At 47.1% G+C, this 17,009-nt stretch overlaps 1 protein-coding gene across 1 annotated transcript in view; it reads left to right on the plus strand.

Annotated features, from left to right (window-relative positions):
* The window catches only part of TACR1 (tachykinin receptor 1), a 153,616-nt gene extending 138,237 nt beyond the window's left edge, over positions 1-15,379 (plus strand). The window contains exons 3-5 of the mRNA XM_035001208.1: positions 10,734-10,884; positions 12,622-12,818; positions 14,282-15,379. Of these exons, the coding sequence (XP_034857099.1) occupies positions 10,734-10,884; positions 12,622-12,818; positions 14,282-14,573 (640 nt within the window). The 3' untranslated portion in view covers positions 14,574-15,379. The remainder of the gene's footprint in view (positions 1-10,733; positions 10,885-12,621; positions 12,819-14,281) is intronic.
* The last annotated feature ends 1,630 nt before the right edge of the window (positions 15,380-17,009 follow it).

Genomic DNA, 17,009 nt, shown 5'->3' on the forward strand with positions numbered 1-17,009 from the left:
GGAGCTGTTGGGTGGGGCATATTTTACAGAACATTAGAGGAGTAATTATAGAAATCAGAGAATTACAGCAGAGGATAGGATTGTTCTTTCTTGAATTTACTCATAGCTACCCTCGTCTTTGCAATCTGGTGAGCAGTTCTCACCACGGGCAAGTTGTTGCTGGTGCCCTTTCACAAGTCCCTGCTTCCGATCCTGGGCCTCAGGGACGCTCGCGCTCGCTCGCTCGCTCTCTCTCTCTTTCTCTTGCTTGTTCCTTGTACTGTTGATATTCTCCCCCCTGGCCCCTGCAGAGACAGGTTTAGCATTTTTCTCCCTACCTCAAATTAAGCTTTTGGCCTATCTTTTCTTGTCCCCAAACACAATAAAGTCCTCAGCCAAATCAAGGACCATCTGATTTACTCTCTTCTCTCAGCATTGGGAAGTGTGCAGAAGCTTTGGAATTCAGGGTTTATTTTTTCTTTAACATAGAAACCAGTGAAAATTTCAGGTAGGAGTATTCTCTTCCCGTCTCTACCCCATTCCCATTCTGCCCCTGAGCAAACTGGAAGGAGGAGGGGTGTGGGTAAGGGAGTCTAGTTTCTTTCTGCTGAGTCCATTGTTTACATATCTCTTGTTAGAGCATTTCCAAACTCTGGAGCCATTCCTGGCAACACATCCTCTTTTGTTCTCTTCGTCTGAGAGAGCTAGCCGACCAAGAAAAAATCTGAAACCAGGACATCATGAGAGCCAGTGCGGGGATGAGGCCGGTGAATTTGCCATGTGATATCTTCTGGAAAGCTGAAAGTCTGGCTGCAAATAACTGAAACTATCCCCTGACCCTCTTCTTAAGAAATGTGAAGGTCTGGAGATATTTTATTTTGGAGAACTGAGTAAAATAGTAGAAGAGATTTACTGTCATGGAGAAAAGATACACTACAAAGCCACAAAAAATGAGAGAGTGTGGAGATGGCACCAGAAAGAAAGAAAGATCGATTAAGGAAACAGAGTGAAAGCCCCAAACAGAGCCAAGGAATCATTGAAGAAAACAATTTGGATCCTTTTGTCAATATACTCACCAAAATAAATCCCTGATGGACTGAATAGTTACAATGCAAATAATCAAATAAATGAACAGGAAGAAAATATGAGTGAATATTTTCATGATTTTGGTATTGGGAAGGCAATTCTAAGTATAATACGATAGACAGAAGCCATAAAGAGTTCTCACAAATTAGTAAGGACCATAGGAATACCCCAATGTAAAATCAAACAAATTAAACAAGCAGTCAATTTGGAAAAGAAGACATGACAATGATAAAAAAGCATAATTATAAAATTTCAGTGCATAATGAATCAAGAATATTAAACGTAAACTGTCATGCTGTCGAAGACTAGAAGACTTACTAACACCCGGTGCCGCTGTGCGGGGAAAGGGAAAGCCCCAAGGCCATGGGTGGTGTAAACTGGCAGGTATTCTCTGACAAGTGACAAGATATACCAAACCTTTAAGGACACTTTAACTTAATTCTGGTGAATTAATCCTTGGGAAATAAGAATGAGAGCAAAGGCATGTATTCAAGATGTTAATTACAGTATCAGTTAAATATCAAAACATAGTAAACAACCCAAATGTCTCAATTAAAAGACAGGCTGAATACACATGTACCTCCATAAAATGGGGCATCATCACACCCATGAGAAATGTTGTTACAGAAAAATATTTTTGAGGGCGCCTGGGTGGCTCAGTCGTTAAGCATCTGCCTTCGGCTCAGGTCATGATCCCAGCGTCCTGGGATCGAGTCCCACATTGGGCTCCCTGCTCGGCGGGAAGCCTGCTTCTCCCTCTCCCACTCCCCCTGCTTGTGTTCCTGCTCTCGCTGTCTCTCTCTCTGTCAAATAAATAAATAAAATCTTTAAAAATATATATATATTTTTTTGACATAAAAAGAGGATTGTGGGGCGCCTGGGTGGCTCAGTTGGTTAAGCGACTGCCTTCGGCTCAGGTCATAATCCTGGAGTCCCTGGATCGAGTCCCACATCGGGCTCCCTGCTCGGCGGGGAGTCTGCTTCTTCCTCTGCCCCTCCCCCCTCTCATGTGCTCTCTCTCATTCTCTCTCTCTCAAATAAATAAATAAAATCTTTAAAAAAAAAAAAGAGGATTGTGACAGTGTGATTTTTGAAGTAATATAAAACACACGTATGTATAAATATAAGTGTGCGTGTGCATATAGGTATGGGACGACATTAGTCAATTTTAATAAAATTTATTTCAAGGTCATGGGATTATAGGAGCTTCTAAAGTTTTTCTTTTTTTAAAGATTTTTTTAATTTTAGGTGGAGAGAGAGCCCATGCGCAGAGAGCCACTGAGCACATGGCCCCACGCCAGGCTCCATCTCACAACCCAGGAGATCATGACCTGAGCTGAAACCAAGAGTTTTCAGACACTTAACCAACAGAGCCACCCAGACGCCCCCTAAAGCTTTTCTTTTAACCCTTGCCCATATTTTCAAATCCACAATGAATATATAGTGCTTGCAACAAGAAAACTATTGATTAAAAAATGAAAACGTAGGAAATGCTTGGGCCTCCAGGCTCTGTGCCTGTCAGACATGCATTCAAGGGGATGCTAGACACACTACTGTGGAGGATGCCCTCAGGGGGACTTGTTGCTGGTGTGGGGATGGAGCAGGTGAGAATTCTAATGTCCTTCCAAGCCTGAGATGCTCTCTTTCTACGAAACATTTCATTGGTACCACTTCTGCAAGGGTGATTAAAGAAGAATACCGTTGGGCTCTGCCTCCAAGGACCATAGCATCTAATGAAGCAGATAAAATATAAAAAGTTGCCTGGAGAAGAACACATCAAAATTCTGACTTGTATGGTTTGGACAGCGACTGACGAAGAAATGTGCTTTATTTCCTGTCTCGTTCACAGGCAGGAGCTGAGGGACTACCTCCAGGAGGCAGGACCATTTGGGGGTAGGAATTTTGTGAACCCAATCTTTCCGTGAATTCAATGAATTCACTTGAGCATCTGCCTCGATTGGTCAAAGCACATCCTAAAAGAGGCTGACTTAGGGGCATTTGTGCCCCAAATTGATGGCTGGAGGCAGTCTTTTTTTTTTTTTTAAGGTTTTATTTATTTATTTGACAGAGACAGACACAGTGAGAGAGGGAACACAAGCAGGGGGAGTGGGAGAGGGAGAAGCAGGCTTCCCACGGAGCAGGGAGCCCGATGCGGGGCTCGATCCCAGGACCCTGGGATCATGACCTGAGCTGAAGGCAGATGCTTAACGACTGAGCCACCCAGGCGCCCCGGCTGGATGCAATCTTGATAGAGGTTTGATCCTGGCCCCTCTTCTGAAGAACAGGGAGAAGGACATGTACTCACATGACCGTAACCCAGGGTAGACTGGGCACAAGCAGGGGAGGGTACTTGGGGGCTTCAGTATCCTCTGCCTTGTCAAACAACACACAGATGGCTTCCTTTGGCCCCTGCCCTCCCCTCCCTTTCGTGACCCAACATTTTAAGAATGGAGTCTCCACCTACTACCCCCACTTCCTCACTCCCCATCAGCCAGCCCACCTGCTCTAGCCTTCGCTGACCACCCCGAAAATATTGACTCTGCTCCTCACCTCCTCTTTCCAAAACCACAGAGCAAGTTCCAGTCCTCATCCCACCCCCTGCCCACCCAACGCCCCTCCCCCAGACAGGCTCCACCAGCCCCTGGACTCGCCCTCCCTTCCCTCCGCTCCCTCCCCGTCCTTCTTCCCTCCTGCCTGAGCTCACTCCCACTCTCCTCTCTCCCCAGTATCCCCTCATCTTCTCAGGGTTTGGGGACACCCAAGGGCTCCAAATCTAATCTCCATCCAGGTGTTTTGTCCTAGCTCCAGCCAGATCCAGACATCCAACTGCCCGCCTGAAGGTCAGCATGTCCAAATGTCAACTTGCTGACCTCCCCCAGCAAGCCTGCTCCTCTTCCACGGTCCCCATACCAGCAACAGTTGGCCTCACTCTCCCCCGTTCACCCAGGCCAGAAATCCGGCTAAATTGCCCCATCGGCTGTCAAGCCCACCAGCCACAGCACCCCTCGGAGACTCCCCCGCCTCCCCATTCTGCCATGGCTCTAGCTCAGGCCATTGTCACCTCCAGCCTGGATCCCTGCCCAGCATCCTAAAGGCTGGTGCCTCTAGCCTGGCCGGCCTCCATCCAAGCCCTGCCTCCATCAGAGTACAAGCATCTGACCATGTCACTCCCTGTTTAAAACCATTTCATGGTTTCCATCAACTTCAGAATACATTATAAACTCTCCGGCCTGTCATAAAATGCCCTTCATGATTTGGCCTCGGTCTACCTTTCTGGCCAAGTCTCCTGATACGTCCTCACAGGGCCACATTCCATTCAGTCCGAAACATAGCACAGCACCCCACCGTGCCAAGATCCTCCGTCAGTGCCTTTGCCCTTGCTGTTCTCTCTCCCTGAAGTGCCCGCCTCCTGCTGATATATCAGGGCCTGGCCAAGCACACCTCTTCCAGGAAGCTTCCGTGACTGGTTTGGTCGAGAGTCTCACTTCTGCATTCCCATTCCTCTCCATGCACTTAGTAACAAAATGCCTACAGTAGTCAGAGTAATTTTTAAATTATTGATATATGTATCTATTTTTTATATTTCATATGTATTTATAAAGGCCTCTGACACCTTTCTCAGTGTCTCCACTCGGCTTGAAGAGGGAACCACGGTCTGTCACTTCCCATGTCACATTCCTTGGCATTTCTCTGTGTCCCCCGCAGACTGAGCTCCTGGTGATGAGACCTGACTCTTGCAGAACTTATATATTAGTAGACTGTCATTTCCATCTGCCTCCAAAAGGGCTGCCAGGGGCTTTGGGATTTGGCCTAATATCTAGAAGTGAAAGTGAACCAAGAAATGTATGGATTTTTCTTCCTTTTACTACAAAGAAACCACATTTAGCTGCAAAGAAGACAAGTTCTTGGAAGGAAGAAGTCAAGCAGGCATCCAGCACTGCGCTCTAAGAAGCCAGAGCCCGAGGGCTGTTGGCGGAAGGGCAGGAAGGGGTGCTACTCAGCTCGTGTCCAACGAGGGGTGGCCCCACAAGTCTGGGATGCAAAGAAGGCTCTGGGGACAGGCGTGCTCCCGGTCACCTCAAGCTTGCAGGACCATCCCAGGAGGCGGACTCAGCTGGTTGCCCGTGACCTAGGATGGAGTAGTGAAAGCTGCAGGCCCCAGGTTCTCAGTCTGAGGCACTGCATCGGTCCGCAGGTGCCGGCAGGAGGAGGCTCAGCGACAACGACTCTCAGCCCCAGCTGCGAGGAGAACCACGTGGGAGCTTCTGAAACTCCAAGGCCCAGGCAGCCCTGCAGGCCAGGCTTCAATCAGAAGCTGAGGGTGGGATCCGCACCCTGAAATTTTTCAGCACTCCCCAGGTGATTGCAATGTGCAGCCAAGGTGGAGAGCCATGTGCTTCAAACTTGAACTTGCGAATGAGCCACCAGGGAGTCTTGTTAAAATACACATTCTGATCTGACCCATCCGGGGTGAGGCCTGGGAGCCTGTATCTCTCACAAGCCCCAGGTATCGCCGATGGAGCTGGCTTTATGGCCAGTGAGCGGCACGTCACAGGGGGTATTCAAGAAGTAAGTGGCTGATTACATGGTATGGAAAGTGTGGAGAGGGTTAATGCATTGGATAAGGGTTAGGATTACATCAGTGCTCATCAGCCTTTCTGTTACAGCTGAAGTCTCCCCCCCCCCCCAAACAGCATCATCCACAGAAAGTCACACGTAAACCCAGCAAAGCAGAGTTGCTTGTTAGAGTGAAAGCAGGAACCCCAGAGCCCTGCCCTCTCAACCCCCTTCCTCCCCCACCTCAGGGCACCTGGAGCCTCCAAGAAGTGCATTAGAAGATGTGCTGGATACTATTTAATACACCCATGTATCTGATTTCAGATGCTGGGGATTATTTCAGAGACTGGAACTGTTGTTGGTGCTTGAGCAACGAGGTGACTCCAGATAGTGAGACATTAAGTAAACCTGGATTAGTGAGCATTAAGGCATTCAGGACAGGCGAATCTGCAGGATTTGGGATGACACAGTCTGTACTCAGCAAGTTTATCCTGTAAAATGTGCTGTTTCCACCAACAGAATTTAATGATCAGAGTCCATGCACGTATCTCATCAAGTGGGAAGGCAGCCAAGCCATCGGCCTGTCACAGCCTCTTGCTGTCCCTCCTGGTCCCCTCTCTGACTCACTCTGATGCATCCCTGACCCCTCTTCTCTTCTGCCAAGGCAGATATTAATTCTGAGAGCTGATAAAACCCTGCCTGGCAGGAACCTAGGGAATATCAGAGTTGAGAGCCAAACAATAGCGTGGAGCCACACATAATAAGATTACACAGGTTCCATTGGCCAGCTCTCTAAAATAATGATGTTGGCAAAAAAAAAAAAAAACTACAAAACAGGATTATCTCCAATTAACTACAAGGATATGATAAAATTTCTCCAGGAAAGTGTCAAGATGGGAGAAATGTATTTATTTTCATATCTTCTACTGAGGGAGTTTCATTCATTTGACTGAGAGCCATTTAGAAGTTTTGATAACTCAGACATTGCTTAAATTGAGTATTTGCAATTTCTATGTAAAAGGGGTTTTCTAAGCAAGATTTAGGGGCATGCATTTAAACTTTGATCCCATCCAAGAACCAAACCTACAGGTTGGTTTGGGTTTTTTAATGATTTTGGAGAGGGAGGTTGTTGAGAGTTTCCTGGAAGGAGCAGAAGACTGTGCATCTGAAGACCTAAAGACCCCAGCTCCACTAGAATGTTCTTAATGGATTTTTAAATTAAGTTTATTGCAATAAAATGTATATAACATAAAATTTACCATTATACATTCCTGGTATTGTTGCAACCATCACCACAAACCGTTTCCAGAACTTTTCCATTATCCCAGATTCTGTACCTATTATCTCATCCTCTCCTCTTAGCCCCTGGCAACCTCTATTCTACTTTCTGTCTTTATGAATTTGCCTATTCTAGATATTTCATATAAGTGGAATCGTACAATATTTGTCCTCCTGTGTCTGGCTTATTCACTTAACATAATGTTTGCAAGGTTCATCCATTTTGTACCAGGTATCAGAACTTCATTCCTTTTTATGGCTGAATAATATTCCATCATTAAGTATATACCACATTTGGTTTACCCACTCAACTTTTGAGGGCCATTTGGGTTATCTCCACCTTTGGGCTATGGTGAATAGTGCTGCTAGGAACATTGGTGTGGAAGTATCTATTTGAGTTCCTGCCTCCAAATCTTCTGAGTATACATCTAGAAGTGGAATTGCGGAGTCATATTTCTGTTATTCTTCATCATCCCTGTTCTAGAATGGACAAGTTAATGCTCTACCTGATTATAATACTTTTTTTTAAATTTTATTATTTTATTTATCTGACAGAGAGAGAGTGAGAGCAGGAACACAAGCAGGGGGAGTGGGAGAGGGAGAAGCAGGCTTCCCACCTAGCAGAGAGCCCGATGCGGGGCTCGATCCCAGGACCCTGGGATCATGACCTGAGCTGAAGGCAGACGCTTAATGACTGAGCCACGCAGGCGCCCCTATAATACTTTTTAACTGAAATTAAGCCCATACTTCTTGTTGTTTACAAATAAATAAAAAAATAACTTTTCCTTCTTAAAAAAAAAAAAAAAAGGCTGGGGCCTCCTGGGTGGCTCAGTCAGTTAAGCGTCCGACTCTTGATCTCAGCTCAGGTCTTGATCTCAGGGTTGTGAGTTCAAGCCCCACATTGGGCTCCATGCTGGGCCTGGAGCCTACTTGGGGGAAAAAATAAAAAAGTGAGTTTGATAAGTTATGTTTGGTGATTCAGCTTCGCATTTTCCTAATAGTCTAATCTGATCTGTGATTTTCCAAAGGGCACTTTGTTTTAAAGTGTAAGTTTTATTTTCTATTCAGGTATGGTGAGGCCAATAGATGAGGACATGATTGCCATTGAAAAGATAATTTATTACTCATAGTTCCCAGGACGAAGGGGCAGACGTGCCACACAGGGCCACAGGCAGAGAGAGAGCATGGGGGAACTTCAGGAAAGACTTTATTATGTGTTCCAGGGAAGGAATGGGTGAGGCAGGGTAAACAGGCTTAGAATTGGCTAGTTTGAACGATTTCCATGGGTTCCGCGCCCCTGACTGCCCGAGGTGGCCCTGGGGTGACTATGGCTGCCAGATAGCATCCCACAGTGTAAGAGCCCCTGAGAAAACAGGTCGGGGGTATGGGCCCTGGGTTGGTTAGTTTGTATATGAAAGTCACCCCAGCACGAGTTATCTCTAGGAATCAACTGGCACAAGGAGGGACAGTCCTTTCCAGGTCAGCAAGGCCCAGACCTCAAAGCACCAGATACAGAAACTAAAAAAATATGGTTAACACACACTTTAGTGAAGTCATAAATCTCAAACAATGGGGTTTCCAACAGGCTTGCAGACCTTGGACCTGAAACAGTGCTTCTCAGGGCTAACCAAGTATCAGAATGACTTGGAAAATTTTCTCAACTGTGGTTTCCTGCTTCTGCACTCAAGGCCAATTAAATGTCCATCTCTGAGCACTGGTCATTTTAAAAGCTCCCCTGGTGATTCTCGTGATTCCGGGCTTGAGAGCCATCAATTTAGGACAGTGTTTCTCAAAGTCTGAACCTGGACCAGCAGCAGCAGTATGGCCTAGGAATTTGTTATAAATGCAGATTCTCAGGGGGCGCTTGGGTGGCTCAGTTGGTTAAGTGTCTGACTTTGGCTCAGGTCATGTTCTCAAGGTCCTGGGATCGAGCCCCGTGGCAGGGTCCCTGCTCGGCAGGAAGTCCGCTTGTCCCTCTGCCCCTCCCCCCTGCTCATGCGCACGCTCTCTCGCTCTCTCTCCCTCTCTCAAACAAAATAAATAAAATCTTTTAAAAATAATAAATAAAAAATAAAATAAATGCAGATTCTCAGGTGTACCCCAGACCTGCTAAGTGGGAACGTCTAGGCGTGGTCCAGCCCTTTGTGTTCAAACAAGCCCCCCAGGTGATTCTGAAGCTGGCTCAAGTTTGGGAACCACTGGTCTAGGATAAGGAGCACAGGTGAGGACTGCATGGTCCTCCCATCATGTCCTTGACCCCTAGCCTGATGAGACCGGAGCAGCCTGTCTGCACAAAATGGACGCGCTCAGCACCCTGCTTTGCTGGTCTGTGGTGCGCTACTTAAGAGCTCTTCAAGTGTCCTCAAGTTGCAAATTTTAATATTCAGAGGAAGCTGAATAAGTAGTAAAACTGTGGGGCAAAAAGGTGATTGAAAACATAGTACCGATAAAGGAGAGAAATGAAATAAAGAAGTGGGTTTTCCTTATTGGGGAAAAAAAATCATTTCAGAGAATAAGCATAAACAGAGTGGAAGAAAATATCATTGGGTGACTTTTCTCCAGTGACAAGAAGCTGGTTCTGGGGTCACAGTCCTGCCTTCTTATCCCAGCTCCTCTTTTTAGCAGCTGTGAATTTGGGAAAGTTAATTAATTTCTAACCTCAGTTTCCTCATCTATAAAATGGGATTATGATGGTAGCTACCTAATCATTTGTTTTCAGGATCAAATAAGAATAATATAGCTGAGTAGTTGAGTCCTTGGCTTTGTGCTCTTCACTAATTAAAATCTAACTACCCTTTCTGCTGTGAATACCATACATTATTATTAGCACAGTGATCTAGAGGGAACTCCCCAAAATATTAGCTGTTCCCACTACGATTATTACTATTAGGAGACTGAGCCTCTCCATTAAGCTCACATCAGGTGAAAGGGGCTACAACTAGCCAGACAAGTCAAGGACCCCCTGAGAAAAATATCCTTTCTCAAAATTCAAAAAAATTATTTGAGTGTCTTACTTAGAAAGATCCTTGCCTTAAACAGAATAGGATAAGGTATGCTGTTGTAACAAACCTCAAAATCTCAGTGGTTTAACATGGCAAAGGTTTCTTTCCTGCCCATGTTCCAGTCAAACTCAAGTCAGTTGGTATCTGGCCTGCGAGTTGTAACTCAGAGACCCAGGAAGCTTCCATCTGGAGATACATTTTTAAGGGCCAGGCTTAGAAGGGGCTTATACTTCGTGTTTTCACCCCCTGCTCCTAGTTCTAAGATAAATGTAATCTCTCTCCTCCAAGCTAATTATTCTTATACCTGTGAATCCACTTGTCATGCAGAATGGATGAGAGCTCACCAACCCTTTAGTAGCTCTCATCTGAATGTACAAATTGGCCCACCCTCCTGCACCAAAACTGAGCCCAAATGTAATCCAACTGGTATAAACCGAGTGGTACAAGCATCTCCTGCATTCTAGAGACTACACTTCTATTAATGCAGCCTCAGGTTGCGTTTTTTTGGAGGGAGAGTGTAAGGAATATTGAACTTACTATCAACTGAAATTGTCATAGGTATACAACGGATTCAGTTCCCTTTCACCAGTGTTTATTCTTCTCTTCAATCTCAACAGGAATCTCTATTATGGAAAGAGTCCGCAAGAAGAACATACGTTGAAGAGATTTGTTTTCTCTAGTTTATCCATTTATGTATCACCCAACCATTCAATGCAGGCGGCAAGCCTCCCTGGGTGTACCTTGTCATCCAAATGCTGAGAAAGGTAGTTGTCAAGCTTTGACCACCCCCGTTATTTCTTAGACGGACCCCTCCCATGCTCCTTGTTGCAGGTACCACATCTGCGTGACTGTGCTGATCTACTTCCTCCCCTTGCTGGTGATCGGCTATGCGTACACCGTGGTGGGAATCACTCTGTGGGCCAGCGAGATCCCTGGGGACTCCTCGGACCGCTACCACGAGCAGGTCTCTGCCAAGCGCAAGGTAATCGAAGAGCAAGCAGCACCTGACCCACCCTGGCGCAGGCGATAGGCTGGCAGGCACCTGAGCCCCAGAGCCTCCTAAGGCCCAGAGGCCGCAAGCACAGAACATCCCTGGGTCTGTGGAACAGTGGAGGGGAGGGCGGGGATGTGGGGCGGGGGAGGGAAGAGACCTTTCTTCGTCCTATTTGTAACCTGGGCCCACCTGTACAGGCAGGAGCCGCTTCCTTCTTGCCTTAAGAGTAATTGGCAACCTGTCGAGCTATTAACATGCACACACATACACCACACACACACGCACACACACACATTTAACCACAAAGGCAGTGAAGAGCTATTGAGTCCTCTTTTGTTATTAGAGTTTGGCAAAATAATGCATTCACTTGATTCAAATATCAAAAAGTATCAAAAGGAACAAAATTAGTGATGGAGAACAGACCAGGGGTTGCCACGGGTTATACTGGGGGGAGAGTCTGCCTATAAAAGGGTAGCATGAGTGAGTTTCTTTGTGCTGATGATGGAGCAGGTCTGTATCCTGATTGTGGTGGGGTTTTCACCATCTATCCATGTGACACAATTTCATAGAACTATACACCAAAAAAGAATGAGTGCGTGTAAAAACTGGCAAAAGGCAAATACAGTCTGAAGTTGAGTTAATAGTGCTGTGCTAATGTTTATTTCCTCATTAATCATGTGATAGAGTTGTGTAAGATGAGATCGCTGGAGGTACCTGGGAACTCTCGGTACTACTGTTGCAAGTTCTTGGGAGTCTTAAATTATTTCACAGTTAAAAGTCCAAAGATGTATGGAGTCTTACCATGAAAGGGCTCCCTCCTTTCTAGGTCTTCTGTCTACCCAGTTCCCAAATGTGCAGGTGTGCGCACGCGCACATGCACACCACGGTAACCACTGTTATTTGTTATTAATCTGTCCAGATATTACAATGTATTTATAAGCCAAATATATATTGTGTTCTTTTTTACACAATAAATACATACTTCTTCCCCTCCCTTTTTCCGCTTAACAGTATCCACAAGATATATCGAAAACCGATACATCAAGAGCTTTCTAATTTTTTCTCTTTGGGTACCTCTTTACATAGTATCTCATTAGTGGATGCTAGTTAGTTTTTCTCTGAAGATTTTTGTGGGGATAAAAAGGAACATGTTACATCACTCACTGTTCATAAGAACCCTTGAAATCCCCTTTAGCCATCTGGTGCTCCCCAGACCCCTCCCTTCCCCTTCCTTGCCCAGGTACTGCCCTGGCCCTTGGTTGCCCCCCACACACACCCCCACTGTTTCCTCCCCCTTCCTGGATCTCTACCCCCTGAACACCCATTCCCCTGGGTCTGCCCACCCTCGGCTTCTCCACTCACTGCCCAGAAGGATAGAACACAGAGGTTCTCAAACATGAGTGTGTCTCAGAATCATCCGAAGGCCTTGTCAGACACAGAATTCTGGGTTTCACCCCCAGGGTTTCTGATTCTGTGAGTGTGGGATGGGGTCCCAGAATCCACATTTCTGACAAGTTCCCAAATGATGTCACGACTGGAGCCACACTCTGAGAACTACCGACATAATCAAAGTCCCTTGGTACCGCACATAAATTGTCCTTCCTCCTCCTCGAAAGGGGTTATTATCAATACTTCCCAGCCTGTACTGCACTGTGTGCGGCAAGGGGGTGGGAGAAGAGAGAACCATGAGAAAAGGTGGTCTCACCTGTCTCACCCTCTTGCCAGGTGGTCAAGATGATGATCGTCGTGGTGTGTACCTTTGCCATCTGCTGGCTGCCCTTCCACATCTTCTTCCTCCTGCCCTACATCAACCCTGATCTCTACCTGGAGAAGTTCATTCAGCAGGTCTACCTGGCCATCATGTGGCTGGCCATGAGCTCCACCATGTACAACCCCATCATCTACTGCTGCCTCAACGACAGGTGAGGACCCCATCCCCCACACTCACTCCGGGGGCAACAAGATCAATTGTCTCCATAGCGGCCAAGGATCCAGCCTAAATGAGCAGAACCTCTGTGAGACAAGAGGGAGTGGTAGGGACTGCAGCAAAAAATGACCACGCCACTCAATCCCTGCTAATTATTGCCATGCAGGATTACAAACCCAAAGTGGGCTTTTTTTTTTTTCTTTTCCAAGAAGAACCAGAAATCTGCATTTTTGTGTGAGGTCTTCTAACTTTTGAACGCTGGCAACTAAGGTAGTGGGGGTGGGGGTGCACATTAAAAAAACCTCTGTCATAGATGCATATGAAGAGGTCTACAAGCTGGATCCAGTTCACGGCCTGGGAGTTTGGTCACTCTGCCCTACGGATCCACACACAGGGGGCTGTGCGTGCAGAGAGGGAGAGAGAGAGAGGGAGTCAGAGAGAGTCACGCACACACAGAGACACCGATGGCACCAGAATACCATTCTCCACAGGGCATCTTTCCCCTCACTGGTCTCTCACTTTCCTCTTCCCATCCGTCCCATCATACAATCCAGGCAGCTTTCCCCAGTTTCTTCCAGCAGCTCCAGCAGGACAGGGTAAGCAAAAGGCCCTGATTCGGCCCTGACTTGGCCACACCGGTCGGGAGAGCTGTCCTAGTAGAAGAAGCCAACCTTGGACAAGTAAGAGAAGGGGGAGCCCATCAGGGACAGCGGTCCGCCATAGGGAATTCGGGTCCGTGCGCAGAGTCCCCAAGAGGCAGCTCAGTCCCTCAGCTGGGAAAGGAGGCAGGGCCAGGGGGAAGAATAAAATGCTTGTCACAGTCTTTCTAGCTTTCGGTCATCAGCCTATAAAGTGCCTTCTGTGAATGAGACACTCAGGTGCTGTGAATTTGGTGGCAGTCATTCTCTTGAACGTATCCAGATGCTCTCTGTTAGGTTAACTCGCGGATTCATCTTGGGTTAAATACCCCAGTACGTCTTTAGGTAAAGGCTGACTCTCCCAGTTTATCAAACCGGGGACCTGAGGCACATGGAAGGGACGTGACTGAAGTGAACCTCAGTCAGCGGGCTCCTTGAGAGACAGGAGTCCTGACATGTGGGTTTCCTGCCCAGGGACGAGCACAGTACCGAGCACACAGCAAACACTTGGCGGACGCTTTTGTTAGTGTTGAATCGATCCAGCATGGGCTGAGGTGTGGGCGGAGGCAGCAGAGTTCAGGGGTCGCCCTCAGTCAGCACAGGCATTTCACGCGAGCCTGGGGTCTAGTCCTGGACTGTGCCTTCATGACTGACCTTCAAATCGTTTTCGCCTTAATGTCTCCAGCTGTCGGTATAAAAACCAATAAGAGAGAGTCACGCTCGGGTATGTCCACGTGTGCAAGAGCTGGGATAGTGGTGGGAATGCCCTCTGGGAGCAAGCTGTCCCCGAGGGTCACCTCTCCATCTGCTCTCTCGCCAGGTTCCGTCTGGGCTTCAAGCATGCCTTCCGGTGCTGCCCCTTTATCAGTGCCGGCGACTACGAGGGGCTCGAAATGAAATCCACCCGTTACCTCCAAACCCAAGGCAGCGTGTATAAGGTCAGCCGCCTGGAGACCACCGTCTCCACAGTGGTGGGGGCCCACGAGGAGGAGCTAGAGGATGGTCCCAAGACCATACCCTCGGCCCTGGACCTGACCTCCAATGGCTCCTCTCGCAGCGACTCCAAGACCGTGACAGAGAGCTTCAGCTTCTACTCCAACATGCTCTCCTAGACCACAGGTCCTCAGCGGGGGCGGCCACCACCATCTGTGTCTTGCTTCACTCCATGCATGGATAATGCCTTGATCTAGAAACCATCAGAAACACCCTCACATTGGGGCTTGTGAGAAAAAAAAAAACAAAAACACCCTGGATTCTTCTGTGACTTTGTCATCCCCCATGCTGTGTGACCCAAGGCAAATCATTGAATTTCTCTGAGCTTGTAAAATGGCAAGGTTGGACTTGATTTTCCCTGCAATCCATGCCATAATTCTAAAATTAACTTTGGTTGTATGTGGGGGCTCATTCCAGGAGGAATCCTGTAGCACCTGGATTTACCTGGAGCCCGTCTTACTTCAGTGAAGCTGTCCTCAGTCATGTGCAGATTACCCTCCTTTAGCCAGTCTTTACATCAACCTCACATCAACCTTCACTCGACAGGGTGAACAAAAGAAGGAACTACGTAAAATCTGAAGGAAAGATTTAACTCCGTCTTCTAAGCATCTGTGAAAAGGAGGCATGGATGCCTTCCTTTAGGCACCTCAATATTTCAGTGCACTGAAACATCCTGAGATTGAGAACCTCATGTTCATCTGCATTCTGTCCCTAGGGACGGTCCTGAGCAACCAGTGTGGCAGAACATGTCCGCTGATGCAAGCTAATGTCAGCTACACACCAAGAATCGGGAGGCCTGCGCCATACTTAATCTATCTGAGCTTCTTTCCTTATCTGTAAAACCATGGATGAGATAACCTAAGTATCCCTTTTAACATTCAATGGTTCAGGGCGCCTGGGTGGCTCAGTTGGTTAAGCGACTGCCTTTGGCTCAGGTCATGATCCTGGAGTCCCGGATCGAGTCCTGCATCGGGCTCCCTGCTCGGCAGGGAGTCTGCTTCTCCCTCTGACCCTCCCCCCTCTCATGTGCGCTCTCTCTCTCATTCTCTAATAAATAAATCTTTAAAAAAAAAAAAAACATTCAATGGTTCAAGAATTGTATAAGTTTTTGGTTTGTTTCACCAAAAACTGGTGGTCTCAAAAGGACTAGGAATAGCAAGGCCAGTGACTTGATATCCAGTTCCTGGAGAGTAGCAACTCCTAAAATGTGTCAATATCCATATCAAACATTCTCTGGTTTATCCTAAAACCATGCGTACTCTCCTTCTTCTAGAACATTTTGGTCTTTGACAGAGCAGAGGACTTCATGTCAAAGCCTGCCTCTCTCCAATCAGATGTTAACAGGCCAAGTCCCACGGCTGGAGATGCCATCAGGGAGGATAAACACATGGACTCCCTGCCCTGGCCTTGTGAGGTATCTTAGGGCAGGGACACTAATGCAGTCCTAGCTTTCTACCAGCATAAGGCATGTGCTCAGATACACAACGAACGAGGAGGCTTCCCCCTGCAGCCCCACTTGTGGGAAGAGGCCACCTTATATCTTCCCTTCTGATTCTCTGAATCTTCCCTTCCTGCCCCCATGGCTTTACTGGCCAGCTGTCTATAAGGGCTGGGATGTCCCATCCACCCCACAGGAGTCAGTCTACCAAGAGCCATGAATTGAATCCTGCCTGTCCCACTAGAGCTTTGAGGTGTCCAGCAGGTGAGCACGCAGTATCTTTCTGTCTCCCAGATTTGTGCTTTGTCCAGATGTGGCTGAAAGCAGAAGTCTCAAGTACCATCCATGCATGTCCTCTTTGTGGTTTGAAGAATGGATGCACCTGTTCTGCATTTGTGGTGTTGAGGGAGACCAATGCTGTTCACGGGCTTTACAGCCTTTCCCAGCCATGCAGGCTAGAACTCTACCAGGGTATTGGCAGGCCTGGGGAAGTCGCAAAACAACAGTATAAGCCAGAACAACCCAAGAGCCATATTCTGCAAAGCAGCATGGGAAAGATTAAATAAACTAAATAAAACCAGCTCAGTGCAGATACATGAATGAAAGACATAATTTAAGGGGAAAAAAAAAATCAATGCCCAAAGCATTAGTCATACTTCCAATAAAGAATTGTGCTGTGTGTGGATCATTTACTCCAGAGGGGTATGTAAGGAACCAGCATGATTATGAGACATACCTACGAAGAAAGTGTCAAAGAATTGGAAACATCCTCTCTATTGAAGAGGTGAGGGTTGAATTCAACAAGGATTTGTGGAGTACCTGCTCTGCGCTTAGCCCTGAGCTGGGGACACAAGACTCGTCCTACTCTTGAGGAAACTACCAGACTGGCTGTGGCTAAATCACCTGTCCTAGTGGGTCCAGACTGCCCATCAGGCATGGAGGCAGCTGAGCAGCACATTCTCCCCAGGATTCTAAAGACCCACACTCAATGTGGGTAATCAGGCCAAAGTCTGGGGCCTTCAAAGAGCCTTTTGCAATGAGTTCACTGAGGTTGTTGCCAAGGGAGCCACCAGTCAGTCCAGAGTAACTGAAGGGATGTGCTTGGATAGTATCACCA

Source organism: Mirounga leonina, unplaced genomic scaffold (assembly GCF_011800145.1).
Source record: "Mirounga leonina isolate KUSES-001 unplaced genomic scaffold, KU_Mleo_1.0 Mir_125, whole genome shotgun sequence".
NCBI classification, from domain to species: domain Eukaryota; kingdom Metazoa; phylum Chordata; class Mammalia; order Carnivora; family Phocidae; genus Mirounga; species Mirounga leonina.